The following is a 20000-nucleotide window of genomic DNA, read 5'->3' as shown; positions in this document are numbered from 1 at the left end:
CACACACACACAACACACACACACACACACACACACACACACACACACACACACACACACACACACACACACTTCAGCCCCTCTCTTTTACAGGTTACATTACCAGGACTATCATAACAACATGATCACACTACGTTCTGGATTCTGATAATTTATCGTTTCTATGGTAACAAATGGTTTTCTGAAGGCAGGAGATCGTAGAAAAATATAATTTGTTTAAAAGAACAGAACCTTCGCTGCCTTCAGTTCTTTTTGAGCTTCTGTATTCTGTAGTGAAAAGAAGGACCAGCCTACTGACATGGGTTTTTTATGTTGTCAAAAAGATATTGCACATGTGTGCAAACAAATCTATCTAATTAATTCAGTTCAGTTATATTTGTGTAGCGTTTTGAAGTGTTGAGGTTTAGTGATGACACCTACATACAGAACTGTTTATGAAAACTGTGTTCCTGAGCACATTGTAGCAGACTGTTAATATTAATTACAGTCCAAATCCATCCTCAATGTTCTTGAGTCACTCAGGAACTTCATGACCCTCAGTACAGGTAGTCACTGAGTTACGGTGGAGATGCGGTCTGATGACCCCATGGTATGAAGTTGAGACATGGCCTACCCAGGACTCCTAAAGATTGGTGATCATTATGGGGGTAGTCGACTGTAAATTATTGATAATTTAACAAATTACAGTATCATTTAGCAAAATAGAGCAATTTACAGTACTGTAATGTATCAAATTTACAGTTTATATGTAATGTGACAGAGGGCACATGGACAAGCACCGGTTACGTGAGTGGAGGGCGGAGTCAGACATGCTCTGTTTCAGTGTCCGGCAATGGCGATAAAATGGAAAGAAACAAGAGTTAAATCTGGGCTTTAAAACACAGAAAAAAATACTAACAACGAGACAACTGAACTCCATTGTAAGGCGTCTCACAAGGCAGGAGATGCTAACATCCTGGCAGTGTCCCAACATGTCATACCCCATTACACTGCTACGATTTCCTGAACTTTAAATTATTTAGCAATTTTGTCGAATCGCTATCGTCATCATAAGATCAAAAAATCGCAAGTCGAACAATCTTATCTCAGGGACTCCCTGTAGTTCTGAGTCATATAAAAGATTTGTTCAAATTAAAGAAATCGAAATGAAATCTACAAGTCTACACTCAGGAGGACTATCAGTTTCTGTTCCCAGCCTTCTGACTGTTTGGGACAGTTTTAACTCTCTTTTTTTTTATGACTCTTCCCAGTTCCACTGTGGTCTGTTTGAGGATCTTCTGCTTTTGGATTCTGATCTTCTTCCCTACACCAGTTACTTGTTTCACACAAAACTGTGACACAGTTATAATATCACGTTATGTCATTTCTCAGATTACTAAAATTCCTCACCGATGAAATCATTGCTCATTCCTAGATCATAATCCCACACAGAAATTTCCAGAGTCTTCTTAGCCAGCTGCTCGTGAGGAACCTCGTAGAAAAATTCCTGCAAGAGAAAAAGAATGGAGAAGAATCGGGAACTGTATAATCAGAAAAGAAAATAATCAAATAATTCCACAAATCACATCATCTAAGAATTTTCCTCAAATTGAATCATCTGAAATGATCCCCTGAGTGTGTGGTGTGTGGTTGTAATGAGTGTGTGGTTGTAATGAGTGTGTGGTGTGTGTTTGTGAAGAGTGTGTGGTTGTAATGAGTGTGTGTTGTTGGATTGTGTGGTTGTAATGAGTGTGGGGTGTTGGATTGTGTGGTTGTGGTGTTGAATTGTGTGGTTGTGATGAGTGTGTGGTGTGGATTGTGATTAGTGTGTGGTGTTGAATTGTGTGGTTGTGATGCGTGTGTGGTGTTAAATTGTGTGGTTGTAATGAGTGTGTGATGTTGGATTGTGTGGTTGAAATTAGTGTGGGGTGTTGGATTGTGTGGTTGTGGTGTTGGATTGTGTGGTTGTGATGAGTGTGTGGTGTGGATTGTGATTAGTGTGTGGTGTTGAATTGTGTGGTTGTGATGCGTGTGTGGTGTTAAATTGTGTGGTTGTAATGAGTGTGTGATGTTGGATTGTGTGGTTGTAATTAGTGTGGGGTGTTGGATTGTGTGGTTGTGGTGTTGGATTGTGTGGTTGTGATGAGTGTGTGGTGTTGAATTGTGTGGTTGTGATGCGTGTGTTGTGTTGAATTGTGTGGTTGTAATGAGTGTGTGGTGTTGGATTGTGTGGTTGTGGTGAGGGTATAGTGTTGGATTGTGTGGTTGTGATGAGTGTTTGGTGTTTGGTTGTGTAGTGTGTGGTTGTAATGAGTGTGTGGTGTTGAATTTTAATGAGTGTGTGGTGTTGGATTGTGTGGTTGTGATGAGTGTGTGGTGTTAAATTGTGTGGTTGTGATGAGTGTGTAGTGTTAGATAGTGTAGTGTGTGGTTGTAATGAGTGTGTGGTGTTGGATTGTAAAGAGTGTGTGGATTGTGTGGTTGTGATTAGTGTGTAGTGTTGAATTGTGTGGTTATGATGAGTGTGTGGTGTTGAATTGTGTGGTTGTGATAAGTGTGTGGTGTTGAATTGTGTGGTTGTGATGAGTGTGTGGTGTTGGATTGTGTGGTTGTAGTGTTGGATTGTGTGGTTGTGATGAGTGTGTGGTGTTGGATTGTGTGGTTGTGATTAGTGTGTGGTGTTGAATTGTGTGGTTATGATTAGTGTATGGTGTTGAATTGTGTGGTTGTGATGAGTGTGTGGTGTTGAATTGTGTGGTTGTGATGAGTGTGTGGTGTTGGATTGTGTGGTTGTAATGAGTGTGTGGTGTTGGATTGTGTGGTTGTGGTGATCGTATGGTGTTGGATTGTGTGGTTGTGATAAGTGTTTGGTGTTTGGTTGTGTAGTGTGTGGTTGTAATAAGTGTGTGGTGTTGAATTGTAATGAGTATGTGGTGTTGGATTGTGTGGTTGTGATGAGTGTGTGGTGTTGAATTGTGTGGTTATGATGAGTGTGTGGTGTTGAATTGTGTGGTTGTGATGTGTGTGTGGTGTTGAATTGTGTGGTTGTGATGAGTGTGTGGTGTTGAATGGTGTGGTTGTAATGAGTGTGTGGTGTTGGATTGTGTGGTTGTGGTGAGGGTATGGTGTTGGATTGTTTGGTTGTGATGAGTGTGTGGTGTTTGGTTGTGTAGTGTGTGGTTGTAATTAGTGTGTGGTGTTGAATTGTAATGAGTGTGTGGTGTTGAATTGTGTGGTTGTGATGAGTGTGTAGTGTTAGATTGTGTAGTGTGTGGTTGTAATGGGTCAAGTCAAGTCAAGTTTATTTGTATTGCGCTTTTCACAACAGACATTTTCTCAAAACAGCTTTACACAAATCAACAGTCAAGGTGAATGGTGTGTGTTTATCCCTGATGAGCAGTCATGGTTACTGTGGCAAGGACAAACTGTAATGAGTGTGTGGTGTTGGATTGTATTAAGTGTGTGGTATTGGATTGTGTGGTTGTGATTAGTGTGTAGTGTTGGATTGTGTGGTTGTGATGAGTGTGTGGTGTTGAATTGTGTGGTTGTGATGAGTGTGTGGTGTTGAATTGTGTGGTTGTGATAAGTGTGTGGTGTTAAATTGTGTGGTTGTGATGAGTGTGTGGTGTTGGAGTTTGTGGTGTTAGATTGTGTGGTTGTGATGAGTGTGTGGTGTTGGAGTGTGTGGTTGTGATGAGTGTGTGGTGTTGGAGTTTGTGGTGTTAGATTGTGTGGTTGTAATGAGTGTGTGTTGTTGGAGTGTGTGGTTGTGATGAGTGTGTGGTGTTGTATTGTGTGGTTGTGATGAGTGTGTGGTGTTGGAGTGTGTGGCTGTGATGAGTGTGTGGTTGTGATGAGTGTGTGGTGTTGGAGTGTGTGGTTGTGATGAGTGTGTGGTGTTGGAGTGTGTGGTTGTGATGAGTGTGTGGTGTTGGAGTGTGTGGTTGTGATGAGTGTGTGGTGTTGGAGTGTGTGGTTGTGATGAGTGTGTGGTGTTGTATTGTGTGGTTGTGATGAGTGTGTGGTGTTGGAGTGTGTGGTTGTGATGAGTGTGTGGTGTTGGAGTGTGTGGTTGTGATGAGTGTGTGGTGTTGTATTGTGTGGTTGTGATGAGTGTGTGGTGTTGGAGTGTGTGGTTGTGATGAGTGTGTGGTGTTGGAGTGTGTGGTGTTGAACTCGTGGTTTGGGTTTAAATCCAAACTTCTTTTTTTACCTCATTGAACTCGGGGTTTAATGTTTTTTTCTTCACAGATGTTTTATACTTGGACTTTTTCCCCATGTCTGGCTGAAGAATGCTGAAAGACAGAAAGAAAGGGAAAAAAAAAGAGATGTTGGTGAAATATTAAAGATCAGCTTCTCCTACGGCTTCACTCGTTCATCTCTCCACTTATCTGTTATTTATCTCTGATGGAGTCGCTGAATAAAATCTCATTAGAACTCGGTGCCTTTACGCCATAAAGCAGCAAAAATGAACAGAAATGAATTAGTTTAAAAGTCATTTTTTTCTACTTTTGACATCACGATTTTATTTTATTTCTGTTCTGAAGAGCAATGAAAATCCAAAGTCCAGAAAATGAAGAAACATTACAAAGAGAGAAAGAAAGAGTGAGTGAGAGAGAAAGAGATGGAGAGAGAGAGAGAGATAAATATATACTATATATATATATATATATATATATATATGTGTGTGTGTGTGTGTGTGTGTGTGTGTGTGTGTGTGTGTGTGTGTGTTGTAAAGTCAAGTTTATTTCTATAGCGCTTTTCACAATAAGGACATTGTCCTCATTTGGCTGATATCAAGAGAGTGATTATAAATGTTAAACACTGGATTGTGTGATTATGAGTGTAAAAGACTGTAGAAAGATCATCAGTCATTTGTGGTTATAAAACTGGGAGCTACTGAGCAACTCATAAAATAGCTCAACATCTGAGATCATCATAAACACTTAAATGCCGAATCTCTACAGGAAGTGGGATTCAATTGTCACTGGTACGTCTTTAGATGGTTCGGGATGTTTGTGGGCATCTACTTCTTTAAAGTTCCACAGTTTTATGAGGTGGGACGTGACTGGAGCTGGAGCAACCTCAGGATGCCTTGGGATGGCAAGAGAAAGAGAAGTACTGGAGAGGAATTAGCGTAGCTGCTGTTCATGATATTAACAGCACAAGTTGATAATGTGATGTGATCAGATGTTCTGGAGCACAAGGTTATGATGTGATGTGTGTTATGTGTAGAACTCGCTAAAAACATACGTCTTTAATCTACACTTAAACTGGGAGAGTGTGTCTGAACCCCGAACACTGTCAGGAAGACTATTCCAGAGTTTAGAAGCTAAATGTGAGAATGTTCTACCACCTTTAGTGGACTTTGCTATTCTGGGAACTACTAGAAACCCAGAGTTTTGAGATCTCAGGGAGCATGACGGATTGTAGTGTGTTAGAAGACTGGATAGATACATGGAGATAAACTATTTAGTGTTTTGTCGGTAAAAGACCTGGGAGTCTAAAATAACTCCCAGGTCTTTTACTGTTGAACAAGTGGTTACAGAACATCCATCTAAATGCAGGTTGAAATGCTGGAGCTTCTGTGGACTGGTTTTTAGGCGGATGAGCAAAATCTCCGTCTTAATAGAATTTAATAGTATAAAGTTATGAGTCATCCAGTCTTTTAATTCTTTAACACACTCACTTATCCAAGCTAATTGAGTGCATCATCTGGTTTTGATGAGATGTATAGCTGGGTATCATCAGCAAACCAGTGGAAGCTAATCCCATACCTTCTAATAATATTTTCCAAGGGAAGCATGTATATTGTGAAAAGCAGGGGTCCTAGAACTGAACATTGTGGCACCCCATAATTTACTTGGATTATCCTGGATAGTTCTACATTATGGTAATGATAAGACAGGTAGAATTTAAACCATCTTAATGCCTGTCCCTGAATGCTGATGTAAGTCTGTAAGTGATCCAGGAGAAGATCATGATCTTCTACTGAGATGTAGCCTTGTTCTGAAGCTAAAAACAGGTCATTTGTAGTGAGAGTGTAATGTGTCTGTATGTTTAGAGAGTGTAATGTGTGTGTGTGTGTGTGTGTGTGTGTGTGTGTGTGTGTGTGTGTGTGTGTGTGTGTGTGTGTGTGTGTGTGTGTGTGTGTGTCTGTGTGTGTTCATGGTGACAGCGAATGAATTATTAGTTGATAGATAGTAATATTTGTAAGCGAGACATCGCGGCTCAAGAGCAATTCGGCATGAAAGTGACGGATTAGGTAGGATTAACAGATGCCGTGCTCAATGTGATCACGTTAGCAAAGATCCAATTCTTTGTTTGACGTAAAATCAAAGTCATTCTGAAAACATGTTTGTGATTAAAAACTCTGTAGCTGTGTGTGTGTGTGTGTGTGTGTGTGTGTGTGTGTGTGTGTGTGTGTGTGTGTGTGTGTGTGTGTGTGTGAATTGCTCTGTTTTAATTAAGCTCACAGCACTAGCCTGTGATTAGCATGAACGGTGCGGTGGTGTTTTTGAGCACGCTAATTAGCACCGCATGACTGACACTATCAGTGTTTCAGATTTCACACTCTTGCATGCCAAAGTTAGCAATCATATGCTAATTACTTGACTGACTCAATGTGTATTTAGTCAACAGCCATGCTAATAGTCTAAATCCTAAACCAAAACTTCAACCTGTACACCCTTCACCACATATATTAAACCATTTATCCTATACTCTACATCTTACACCTTACACTCTTCACAACACACTACGTACCCTACACCACATACCATACACCCTATACTCTATACCTTAAACTCTTCACAACATACCACGTACCCTACACCACATACCATACACCCTATACTCTATACCTTACACCCTTCACAGCATACCACGTACCCTATACCCTACACACTACACCATATACCTTACACTCTTAACAACATACCACATACCCTATACCCTACACACTACACCCAATAGCCTGCAGCCTATACACTGCAGACCCTATACCCTACACAATTTAACATATAACCAAGACCCATGGTACATTTGTACGTCAACATCAGTAGGTAAAATCAAGAGATGCAGTAATGAAGGCTTCTGAAAACACACACACACACACACACACACACACACACACACACAAACCACAGTAATAAAAAAATAAAAAATAAAACATTGCCCGGAATAAACACTGCATTTAAAACAGAAACATGAATGAGCCTTAATTACAGAAATCAGACGCACACCCTCTCTCTCTCTTTACACTCACATACTCAGAGTCAAGATGAACACAATGGTTCATGCTTCAACCAGAAAAATCAAAAGTCAGAGAGAGAGAGAGAGAGAGAGAGAGAGAGAGAGAGAGAGAGAGAGAGAGAACCTGTACACCCCATTGAAAACCCTACACCTTTTTGAAACTGATAGGTTCTTCTTGGGAACCGATTAATGTGAAGGGATACCAGTTTGATACACAATTCTGAAATAACAAATTTGCTCAATTTACCTTTAATTATATGTTATTATTAATAATTAATGATATTCATCTACTCATCTATATTTTAATATTGTCATTTTTAAATTCAAACGAATGCAAGTGTGATTTTGTCAGGGAACTACAAGCCACGCCTCCCTACAAGGCTCTAACTCTCACTCAGCCTCTCCCTGCTCTAATCACCTACACCTGTTCCCCATTACCTTTCCTCATTATAAGCTCCCGATTCCACTTCACTCACGTGCGGATCTTCTAGTTGCCATGAGAGATCTACCGGACTTCCTACCACTAGTATGCCCCGTACTTCCACGCTCCTGGCTCCGCTTCGGAAGAAGCGCTTAAGATAGGTTTGCCTTTAACAGTTCATATTGGCGATCATCCCTGGACTACCCGCATTACAGATTTTACCCGGATTAGGGATTATATCCGCTCTCCGGTTTGTACTTCTCCTCAAGCCTCTGCCTTGTATATGTTCAGACTAAATAAAGACAAGGTGTTTACCCATACTCCGGTTTCTGACTCCTGGTCTAGCCGTGACAGATTCAAAAATGAAAAGCAACAAAAAAAATTAGATGCAGCTCACTGGTAAGTGGCGCTATGGTGAGCTATTTTTAGAAAAGGTCCGCAGACAACTCGTGTGGTCCTTGCGGGCGACCTGGTGCCCGCGGGCACCGTGTTGGTGACAACCTCCTAAACCCTGAACCCTATGCCCTAAACCCTATACCCTACATCCTTAAACTTGCATCCTAAACACTTAACCATTTTCCTTACATCCCAAACCCTATAGCCTAAACCCTATACTCTTCCTCCTAAACCTTACATCCTAAACCCTATAGCCTAAACCCTATACCCTACATCCTAAACCTTAAATCCTAAACCCTATAGCCTAAATCCTATACCCTACATCCTAAACCTTACATCCTAAACCCTATACTCTACATCCTAAACCTTACATCCTAAACCCTTAACCGTATTCCCTACATCCTAAACCCTATAGCCTAAACTCTATACGTTTACATTTACATTTGCGGTATTTAGCAGACGCCCTTATCCAGAGCGACATACAAAAGTGATACCCTACATCCTAAACCCTATAGCCTAAACCCTATATCCTACATCCTAAACCCTACATCCTAAAACCTTAATCCTATACCCTAAACCCTGAAGCCGAAACCGTACACCCTACACCCTTTGTCCTACATTTTCAACCCTACACTTTAAACCCTAAACCCTTCAACTTGACTCACATCTTGACGAAGGGGTCGGAGTAGCCGTTAGAGTCCATGGCTGCGAGGTGAGCACAGCGGATAATCCCAACCACCAAACATGTCTTCTCCACAATATAACACAGAGACACCAGGATACGTCCTCGCTGTCACACACACACACACACACACACACACACACACACACACACAAAGAGAGACAATTAGGCTGGAAATTCTATATTTTAACACACTGGTTATGTTAATCAATGAATTACTATTTATGTGTATGTGTGTGTGTGTGCATACCTCCTCCTCCATTCCTTGTGAACTCTGATCCACCATCTGATTGTTACCTTCTCGCACCTGCAGCGAATTGCAAATTACATTAAACATTTAAACATCCCCCCCCACACACACACACACACACACACCTGTGCAATTCTCTCCAGTCCCATGTTGTATCGTTTGCTTTCTCCTTCTTTGAGCTTCTTTAAAGCAACTCGCACTTCACCAATAAACTCATTACGCCCCAAACGGTCCATATCACACACACACAGCCTGCGAGAGAGAGAGAGAGAGAGAGAGAGAGAGAGAGAGAGAGAGAGAGAGAGAGAGAGGGAGAGAGAGAGAAAAAAAAAGCGAAAGTGAGAGAGACAGAAATAGAGAGAAATATTCCAAATCATTCCTGTGATGTATTAGTCATACCTGACAGATGCTTTACACCAACACACACACACACACACACACACACACAGTTGTCAGTTTGTTCATTCCAGCATCCGAACCTTGTTCCAAAACCCTCCAGAGTTTGGCCTTGTTCCTCTTTCATTATCACCGAGAGCAGACGTCTGGGTGACGTCCAGAACTCAATCTTTACACACTCACCTCCAAAAATTCTTGTACAGCTCAGAAATAAACCATGAACTTCAACAAAACCATAAACTCTGTCTGATTTCATTTTTACATGAAATTCAATGCACAATTGAAATGCGCAGTGTTTGTTCATCAGAATCACTTTTAACTTTGACATAAGCCCCATCCTCATATTTTAAGCCACACCCACTTAGCTGAGTCTGACTAATGTTAAGAGAACCTGGTCTTGTTTGGGAGTGCAAATAAAGAAACTAAAAAATATTTTTAATCTCTATACTATAAATGCAGGCGGAGCCTGATAGAAAATATGATTTAAGATTTGTTTTTCTATAAATGTTTACGTTCAGCACCAGAAACCACATTAACAATACCATCTGTTGAGGCGATTCTAATTGAAGGCTATTAGACTCCATTTCTGATTGGCTACATTCGCATCATAACTGTAGCACTAAACCTTTTACACTTGCTGTAGATAACTTAATTGTACATTTGGTTAGATTCAAGAATTTCTATCCCCTTTTTTGAGATGTGTGATGTGAAGGTTGACGCACTCCCACTACAATATCAGAGCTAGACCCACTGCTTTAGTGCTGTGAACATCTGGCTTCTATATCAAGAGAGTGTTCCCTAACGTTTTCTGAACATTAACTTTTATTTTCCCTCCATCAACAACCTTTAAATGAGCGCCGTGTATCAGCAAGAACATCTCTAGGTTTTGTATGTAACCCTAGTTCCCTGAGGGAACGTGGTGCTTTGGGAACGCGCCCGAGTGTTCACACTCTAAAATATTGTGTGTAATCAGTCAAAAATTGGAACCTGTCCATCACCGGCAGGGTGAAGTCACAACCAGAAAGTATAAAACGCATACGGAGAGAGGTTCTGTAAGGGAGTAGGAAGCGCTGCAGGGACGCCGGAGGTGTGGCATAGTGATGCAATGTCTCATTCTCTCAGGGAACTAGGGTTACATACCTAGCCTAGAGACATTACCTTTCAGTAACTCGAGCTGCATCGAAACGCTTTGGGAAAAACGCTCCAATCACGCCAGACTGACCAGTCCCTGCCTAGTGTGTGTCTGTCAAACACAGCTAGACGAGGACTTAGGGGCCAGAAGTGGCACTGTGGTCTAGGTTATAGAACTGCACAAAGGTCAGCGGGGTGGACCAACCCGCAGCGTTACATATGTCTTGGAGGGAACTCCAGAGGACTAATATTTTGAGGCAGCCACACTCCGGGTGGAGTGAAAATTGACCCCGAAGGGAGTGGGAAGACCAGAAGACTCATAAGATGATGTGATGGCATTAACAATCCACCTGCTCAGAGTCTGCTTATTACCAGGGAGGCCTTTCTTGGGAGGGCTGTAGCAGACAAGCAGCTGATCTGTCTTTCTCCAAGGACTCGTCCTCTGGATGTAGGTGTCGAGTAGCACCTTGGGGATATAACCCATAAGGAAGTACAGGAAAGCACTAGCCATACCTGGGGCAAACTCCATGAAGGAGGGGGCCACAGAAAGGGCCTGCAAGTCACCTACTCTCTTGATGGAGCGGAAGGGGCTTCAGACAAAAGGACAGCCAGGTCGTACCGCGGGCCTCAGCCTTAGCCTCTGGGTGCCACAGGGAGAACACGTTACCAACGGGTCTCTACCAAGAGATAGCCCGGCTACGGGGGCGTAATAAGCCGAAATGGCGGACGTGTAGACTTGGGTGGACGGAGCACAACCCCTTGGTAAACTGTCCCAGGAGATAATCCAGCACTAAACTAACCAGGCAGTGGACTGGATCCAGCTGGTGGTGCTCACACCACAAGCAGAACAGACCCTACCTGGCAGCATATGACCTTGTCGTAGAGGGAGCTCTGGAGTGAAGAATGGTCTTTACCACCTCGGTGGAGAGACCAGAACCTCGGAGCTGTGCCCCCCAAGGAGCCACAGCCTCCACAGCTGGGAAAGGAGATCCTCCCTCAGAGAAATCTTCCAGAGAGGGTGCTCGAGAAGAGCTACCAGGTCCGCGAACCATGGTTTGCTCGGCCACCTTGGAGCTACCAGGAGAAGACTGACTCTGTCCCGGCAAACTCTCTCCAAAACTACTGGAAGCAGCGCGACGGGCAGGAAAGGCGTCCAGACACAGCCTCTGCCACGTCTAAGCCATGGCATCCTGACATGAACAGATCCACCTGGGCTCCCCCAAATTTCTCCCAAGCCTACTCCACCACATTCTCCGGGTCTCAACCCCTGCCTCGACAGGATGTCTGCTGGCTTGTTCAACCGGCCCGTGATGTGAACTGCTCTCAAAGAGAGGAGTTTCCCCTGGGCCCGAAGAAGGATCTAGTGCGCCAGCCTATGAAGTACTGGCTGTAAAACCCGGACTCTCGTTCTGATGAAGGAAACACCTTGATGGCCTCCTTCCTCAGTAGAGTGTTTACTTCCTGTTCCATGACCAGAGCCTGATGGCTTCCCACTAGGGTGGCAAGAATCCCATGAAGACGGGGCAGAAGAAACCCGAACTGAATCGAGTAGCCTCACTCTACAGTGTGCAGGACCCACTGAGACACATCTGGAAGAGCTTTCCAAGCTGCCAGAAAGTGCCTTAGGAGTATCAGTCTTTCGAGACTGACTTCCGGTGTGCCTAGTGCCAGGGCAGTGCCCTAAGACTGCTCTAGGGTGGCAAGATCTCCTGGACCACAACGATGCCGGGTGGAGACCAAGGAGAGAGCTCGCTGGAGCTGGCTGTGCCCTAAAGCACCGGTGCAATGCGCCCCTTCATGGCCGGATCACCAGAACGTCCTATGTCAGGACTTTTTTGCCTGAGCCCTCTTATTAAAGATGACAGTCCTCAGATCTGACAGGGGGAGTACGAGATGCTATGCTTAATTTCAGCATGGCCCTAACCCTGTCGGAAATTTCTGAGAAAGTGAGCCTGATGTGCCTCTTTGTCGAGAGGAGGGTGGCCATGGACCGCCCTAGCGGTCTCTTTAGTGGCTCTGAGGGCCAGGTCTGCCGTCCAGCCGAGAAATCAGTTCTCTGTACGTCTTCAAGGCTTGAAAGCAACATTTATGCTTCAGCTACAAAATAACTAAATCTGAAAATGGATGATTTTACATTCCTCTGTCCTTGTGAGGATGTGTGAGGACATGAGGTTTCAGCGAGGTCCTCCTGCTTTCCCCATGTGCTCATAAACAAACAGCATGATGTGAGCTGAGGTGCGAGACTTGGGCTAAAAATGTAGGTGTATTCATCTCTCTTCCTCTCCCCCAAACCCCCCCTCTCTCTCTCACTCTCTCTCTCTCACAGCTCTGCCGAGGTGTTGCCATTTCCTGCTGTGTGTGAGCCCAATAAATTATGAAGAATTATAACCAAACAGCACCATCCATTTAGGCGGTGTTTAAGGAAGCTCAGCTCACGGAGCAGGGTATGGTTTTATTACTGCTATTACAGAGGAGTGCATTAGGACTTATTTTTATTCCCATTCGCACACCAAGCGCTCGGCCATGCACATCTTTTCAGGAGAAAGTAAGTTAAAGTTTACTGGAGGATGTGAGATGAAAGAGCATGCTAACTGGATCATCACAATCATCCAGATATAAAAAAAAAGGTCCCAGATGATGCAGCATAGAATATTTATCCATATTTCTCCAAACTAAAAAAAAATTTCAGTGATTGGTTACAGAAGAAAAAAAATGATTGGTGATTAGTCATGGGGAACAATAATGACCAGATATTAGTCATTAATGAGAACAATGGTGATCAATGTTTGTTTCACCATGATGATGAGTGATAGGTCTCGAGGGAAAATGGTGATCTGTGTTTGGTCGATGTAAATGTTGACGGATCTCTGCTCACATTATTGAGCAATAACAAAAGCGGATTCATTCTGTCACTTCTGCGTTCTAAGGGAACGTTGTGGGAAATGTAACAGCTAATATCTAATTACACAGCACTGATCAGACCTATCTTCATTTAACCACCAATCAGAAACCTCAAACAAATAGCAATAAAAGACTTAACCAGCACGGGGTTTTAACATCTTCATGAACACTGACTGTTAAATGTGTATTAAACCAGCTCCTCACACAACATGACCTCCACAGCAGAAACCAACAAAAGGTTCCAAAGCAACCTAAATTAAACATTTCCAAACCTTTAAGGAGTTCTTCCAGATCACCACACATACACCCTGGATCATAGGAATAGAAAATCCTGGGAACATGAAGAACATTGATTTTAGCTCCACTTTGAAGAAGGTAAGGGTTTTGAAGACAAAAACCTTGTGTGACCGCTGCGTTATCTCTGGTCATGCATGATTAACGAGTTTTATTTTTGCTTTATAAATGACAGTGGAGAAAATATTCTGAGAATCAGCAGTAAGCTCAGTTATTTATCACAATCTGCCTCCGGTTCTCCGAGCATCACTGGCCTGTTTAAGGTGCTAACTTCCACTTTTTTCTTGCTAGCTCAGCTGAAACCATGTTCTCGGCTGTGTTCCAATCTGACTCTGAGTAAAAGAGGGTGGAAAGAGAGAGGTCCCACCTTTTTATTAACAATGGCACCAAAATTCCATCCCACTCTGGCACAGGGACTTTTTTTTTATGTTGAGATGAATGGTCCGTCTAGTTCTCTTTACTCACACACACACAAAACGCCTTCCTTCTCAATAATCTCTTTTCCCTCCAGCTCTCCATTTCATTAGTCTCCCAGGAAGAGCTTCTTGGCTGTGTATTATTCTTTCTCCAGCTTTCTGTGTATCTCTCTCTCTCTGTGTGTCTCAGCATGCTCTCACACAGCAGGATGGACCCAAGTGTGTGACTCTGTTTCATCACCAGAGGTTTCTGTCCTACTGTGATACTGAATGGTACCGTTCCTTCACCCTCTCGAGCTCCTCCATTCCTACTTTTGCACTTTCTTCCATCACCCTTCTTGTTCACTTTTTGACACACAACACACAGATGTACTCAGAAAAGAAAGTAGAACTTGCAAGTCTCCTCAGTGATTAATAAGTTAAGCAGTGGTACTTGTAGGATTTGTAGTTCACACAATAAGCATGCAAGCAGCACTGTTTTTATTTTTAGAACCTGCCTAACAACGTTTGTACCTTATTGTCAGCTACAGGGCTGAGAATTCTGCAGTGCACTAGCACTTATTACTCCGCAGATTAAGCACTTGCGTCTTGTGCACAACGCTAAGACTCGGCTGTAATAGGAAAAGGAAATAGTAATTGACTGTAGACCACGGTTTATTCCTAAATGTGGACTACAACTTTGTGACCCAAGTGTGGGCTCCGGCTTTGGGAACCAGTCTGGACCTTGGTGTCCTGAGTGGACCAACAAACTACGGCCCACAGGCCAAATACAGCTCCCACCATTTGCCGTGGCCCCTTTGAACAATGCCAGAGACATTTATTTATTTTTTAATTAGAATTTTACTCATATTATACCTGTTAAGATTTCAAAATAAAATGTTCCTCAGTTATTAAAAGAGGTCGAGACACCGATAGTTACGATTGCTGAAACTATCGGCTATCGGCAAAAAAAAAAAAGAGTACCAATAGTTTTTCCAGCTTCCGGCAAGGAAAGCGGCCTCTAGAGGCAAATAACTGACACTACGTACTGTTTGTTTTTACATGTGAATCTGCGTGCTGCACGGAGAGCCATATATAATATGTATTATTTATTATTAAACATATCTATATGTATTTACTTTAGCACATTTTCATGATTTGGTACTGGTCTTTTTTATTTTTGTAATAAATCTTTGACTATTTTACATTGAGTGTTATGTTAGTTAGTTTTTTTATCCAGTATCCATTTGAAAAACTAATGGTTGATTAATCAGTTATTGCTGAGTACGATCCAACCCAGCTATTGGTATCGGTAGAAATCTACTATCAGTCAACCCTCTATTTATGAACGTTGCCTAATTATCTGTTAGATTCACCCAACAACCACATGCATATGCATAAGTAAGTAAATGTTTTGATTTCAATAGCAATGAATATAAAATAAGTCATTATGGCAGCAATAATGCTCTTTTAAAAGGCTTTTTAAAAAGTGATGCTCATTTGTCTGTACGGTGCAGAACAAAATAATAAACTAATCCAGAATTAGGAGGCAAAATAAATAAAATCTCCACAATAATACTGGTAGTCACTCCAAACCATGTCATTTTCCAGCCAAGCCAAAAAACAAGTTTGGTAAACTCTGCACCCTGGTTTTGGGCTAGCTCTCTTATTGCTGAGAGAGTACTGCATCTTCAGTACTCTAGCATGTGCACACAAGCTGTGGTTCTTGAATCTAGAACATGATTATAAGCAATAGTTCATGCATCTGGTGTATTTGGTGTGTGAACTACAACTCTGGTAATTGGTTATGGAATACAGCAATAGGTCTTGAGTCTGGACTACACTACAGGCATGTGGTTGCAGACCAAAGTTCTGGTAATTGAGTGCAGACTGTAGATACATGTACCTGAGAGTTTTTGTTGTCATGTCAGCAGCAGTGATGCCATGGTAAATCAGGGTCTCATTCCAAACCGGATTCAGGGTGTTCTTCAGGGTCTTTGTGCGCAATTTATTGGCCTGTTCAAAGAAGAACAGAAAGGTTGAAGGTCTTAAATCAACAATCATGAAGAAGTGCAAGTACGTTTTAATACTCTATGTGTTTAGAAAAGAAAGAACATTAAACAAGAACATTAAACGTGTGGATGGATTTGGACTGTCCATCCATCCATCTTCTCCCGCTTATCCGATGCCGGGTCGCGGGGGCAGCAGTCTAAGCAAAGATGCCCAGACTTCCCTCTCCCTAGACACTTCTTCCAGCTCTTCCGGGGGGACACCAAGGCGTTCCCAGGCCAGCCGGGAGACATAGTCTCTCCAGCGTGTCCTAGGTCTTCCCCGGGGTCTCCTCCCAGTGGGACGCACCCGGAACACCTTCCCAGGAAGGCGTCCAGGAGGCATCCGGAACAGATGCCCGAGCCACCTCAGCTGACCCCTCTCGATGTGGAGGAGCAGCGGATCTACTCTGAGCTCCTCCCGAGTGACTGAGCTTCTCACCCTATCTCTAAGGGATCGCCCAGCCACCCTGCGGAGAAAGCACATTTCGGCCGCCTGTATCCGGGATCTTGTCCTTTCGGTCATGACCCAGAGCTCATGACCATAGGTGAGAGTAGGAACGTAGATTGACCGGTAAATCGAGAGTTTCGCCTTGCGGCTCAGCTCCTTCTTCACCACGACAGACCGGTACTCGACCGCATTACTGCAGAAGCTGCACCGATCCGTCTGTCAATCTCCCGTTCCACCCTTCCCTCACTCGTGAACAAAACCCCAAGATACTTAAACTCCTCCACTTGCGGCAGGAACTCCCCACCAACCTGAAGTGGGCAAGCCACCCTTTTCCGACTGAGGACCATGGCCTCGGATTTGGAGGTGCTGATTCTCATCCCAGCCGCTTCACACTTGGCTGCAAACCGTCCCAGTGCATGCTGAAGGCCCTGGTCTGATGAAGCCAACACGACAACATCATCTGCAAAGAGCAAAGACGAAATCGTGTCGTCACCAAACCGGACACCCTCCAACCCCTGGCTGCGCCTAGAAATTCTGTCCATAAAAATTATGAACAGAACCGGTGACAAAGGGCAGCCCTGCCGGAGTCCAACATGCACCGGGAACAAGTCTGACTTACTGCCGGCAATGCGAACCAAGCTCCTGCTTCGGTCATACAGGGACCGGACAGCCCTTAGTAAAGGGCCCCCGATCCCATACTCCCGGAGCACCCTCCACAGGCCGCCGCGAGGGACACAGTCGAATGCCCTTTCCAAATCCACAAAGCACATGTGGACTGGTTGGGCAAACTCCCATGAACCCTCCAGCACCCTGTAGAGGGTATAGAGCTAGTCCAGTGTTCCACGGCCTGGACGAAAACCACATTGTTCCTCCTGAATCCGAGGTTCTACTATCGGCCGTATTCTCCTCTCCAGTACCCTGGCATAGACTTTTCCAGGTAGGCTGAGAAGTGTGATCCCCCTATAGTTGGAACACACCCTCCCCACAACATCCAGAGACTTGAGGTACTCAGGGCGGATCTCATCCACCCCCGGTGCCTTGCCACTGAGGAGTTTCTTTACTACCTCGGTGACTTCAGCTTGGGTGATGGACGAGTCCGCCTCTGAGCCCTCAGCCTCTGCTTCCTCAATGGAAGACGTGACGGCGGGATTGAGGAGATACTCGAAGTATTCTTTCCACCGTCCAACGACATCCCCAGTTGAGGTCAACAGCTCCCCACCTCTACTGTAAACAGCATTGGTGGGGCACTGCTTTCCCCTCCTGAGGCGCCGGACGGTTTGCCAGAATCTCTTCGAGGACAGCCGATAGTCCTTCTCCATGGCCTCACCGAACTCCTCCCAGGCCCGAGTTTTTGCCTCGATAACCACCCGGGCTGCAGTTCGCTTGGCCTGCCGGTACCCGTCAGCTGCCTCAGGAGTCCCACAAGCCAACCAGGCCCGGTAGGACTCCTTCTTCAGCTTGACAGCATCCCTTACTTCCGGTTTCCACCACTGGGTTCGGGGATTGCCGCCTCGACAGGCACCGGAGACCTTACTGCCACAGCTCCGAGCGGCCGCTTCGACAATGGAGGTGGAGAACATGGTCCACTCGGACTCAATATCTCCGGCCTCCCTCGGAATCTGGTGAAAGCTCCGCCGGAGGTGGAAGTTGAAGATCTCTCTGACAGGAGGCTCGGCCAAACGTTCCCAGCAGACCCTCACAGTACGCTTGGGTCTGCCGAGTCTGTCCAGCTTCCTCCCCCGCCATCGGATCCAACTCACCACCAGGTGGTGATCAGTTGACAGCTCCGCCCCTCTCTTTACCCGAGTGTCCAAGACATACGGCCGCAGGTCAGATGAAACGACCACAAAGTCGATCATCGACCTACGGCCTTGGGTGTCCTGGTGCCACGTGTACTGATGGACACCCTTATGCTTGAACATGGTGTTCGTTATGGACAAACTGTAACTAGCACAGAAGTCCAATAACTGAACACCGCTCGGGTTCAGATCAGGGGGGCCGTTCCTCCCAATCACGCCCCTCCAGGTGTCACTGTCGCTGCCCACGTGTGCATTGAAGTCTCCCAGTAGAACGACGGAGTCCCCAGTCGGAGCACTGTCCAGCACCCCTCCCAGAGACCCCAAGAAGGCCGGGTACTCTATACTGCCATTTGGCCCGTAGGCACACACGACAGTGAGAGACCTATCCCCGACCCGTAGTCGCAGGGAAACGACCCTCTCGTTCACCGGGGTAAACTCCAACACATGGCGGCTGAGCTGGGGGGCTATAAGCAAACCCACACCAGCCCGACGCCTTTCACCATGTGCAGCTCTAGAGTTGTAAAGAGTCCATCCTCTCTCGAGGAGTGTGGTTCCAGAGCCCAGGCCGTGCGTAGAGGTGATCCCGACTATCTCTAGTCGGAACCTCTCAACCTCACGCACAATCTCAGGCTCCTTCCCCGCCAGCGAGGTGACATTCCACGTCCCTAGAGCTAGCTTTCGTGTCCAGGGATCGGGTTGTCGAGGCCTCCGCCTTCGACTGCTGCCCGATCCTCTTAGCACCGGCCCCTTACGGTCCCTCCTGCAGGTGGTGAGCCCACTGGAAGGCGGCCCCACGTCGCTCCTTCGGGCTGAGCCCGGCCGGACCCTGTGGGGGAAGGCCCGGCCACCAGGCGCTCGCATACGAGCCCCAACCCCGGGCCTGGCTCCAGGGTGGGGCCCCGGCTGCGCCATACCAGGCGACGTCACGGTCCCTGATGTAGTATCTCTCATAAGGGGTTTTGAACCATAACAAATAACAATCTGCTACAATCTGCTCAGGAACACAGTTTTTATTAACAGTTCTGCATGTAAGCGTCATCACTGAACCTCAACACTGTAATGTTGAACATTCGGTGTTGAGGATGAGGTTCTGTTTAAGGGTCTGGTTCCTTTCAAGGTTTCTTCCTCATGAAGTCTCAGGGAGTTTTTTCTTCACCACAGTCACCACTGGATCACTCATTAGGGAGAAACGTATAGACACTTAACTTCTACATTCTTTTATGCATTTATAACCATCTTTCACATTACCTTCTCTTTTGCTTTTCCTGTCCCCAAAAATCAGTTGGCCATCGGAGAAACCACACACACACACACACACACACACACACACACACACACACTTCATTAAATTGCCTTCTGTCTTTTCGGAAGAGTCTGGTCCATGTCCAAAAAGACATACAAACAGGTGTCAAGCTCCCAAACTGAAGCTGACCAATTATGGTCCATCTGTGTTATTAACACCAACACATTTATTAGCAGTCACACACACACACACACACACACACACACACACACACACACACACACACACACACACACACACAGCATTCGTTTCTCGATCTACTCTTGATCTCTTAATATTTCCATTGAATACAATCTTTGA

The 20000-nt window shown here is 44.8% G+C and overlaps 2 protein-coding genes across 2 annotated transcripts in view; one reads left to right on the top strand and one right to left on the bottom strand.

Moving 5' to 3' along the window:
- LOC310733618 (N-acetyllactosaminide beta-1,3-N-acetylglucosaminyltransferase 3-like) overlaps nucleotides 1-20000 on the top strand; it is a 387738-nt gene that overhangs the window by 154898 nt on the left and 212840 nt on the right. The gene's annotated exons all lie outside the window — the stretch shown is intronic.
- Nucleotides 1-20000, bottom strand: part of doc2g (double C2-like domains, gamma) — a 33820-nt gene that overhangs the window by 5939 nt on the left and 7881 nt on the right. Inside the window, exons 5-10 of the mRNA XM_083555017.1 lie at nucleotides 16006-16115; nucleotides 9108-9234; nucleotides 8983-9039; nucleotides 8716-8840; nucleotides 4193-4274; nucleotides 1390-1486 (exon numbers count right to left, since the gene is read on the bottom strand). Of these exons, the coding sequence (XP_083411143.1) occupies nucleotides 1390-1486; nucleotides 4193-4274; nucleotides 8716-8840; nucleotides 8983-9039; nucleotides 9108-9234; nucleotides 16006-16115 (598 nt within the window). The remainder of the gene's footprint in view (nucleotides 1-1389; nucleotides 1487-4192; nucleotides 4275-8715; nucleotides 8841-8982; nucleotides 9040-9107; nucleotides 9235-16005; nucleotides 16116-20000) is intronic.

Source organism: Silurus aristotelis (genome assembly GCF_946808225.1).
Source record: "Silurus aristotelis genome assembly, chromosome: 11".
In the NCBI taxonomy this organism is placed as follows: Eukaryota; Metazoa; Chordata; class Actinopteri; order Siluriformes; family Siluridae; genus Silurus; species Silurus aristotelis.
Note: the sequence above shows the minus strand (reverse complement) of the source record. Positions and strands in the feature narration are given on the sequence as shown.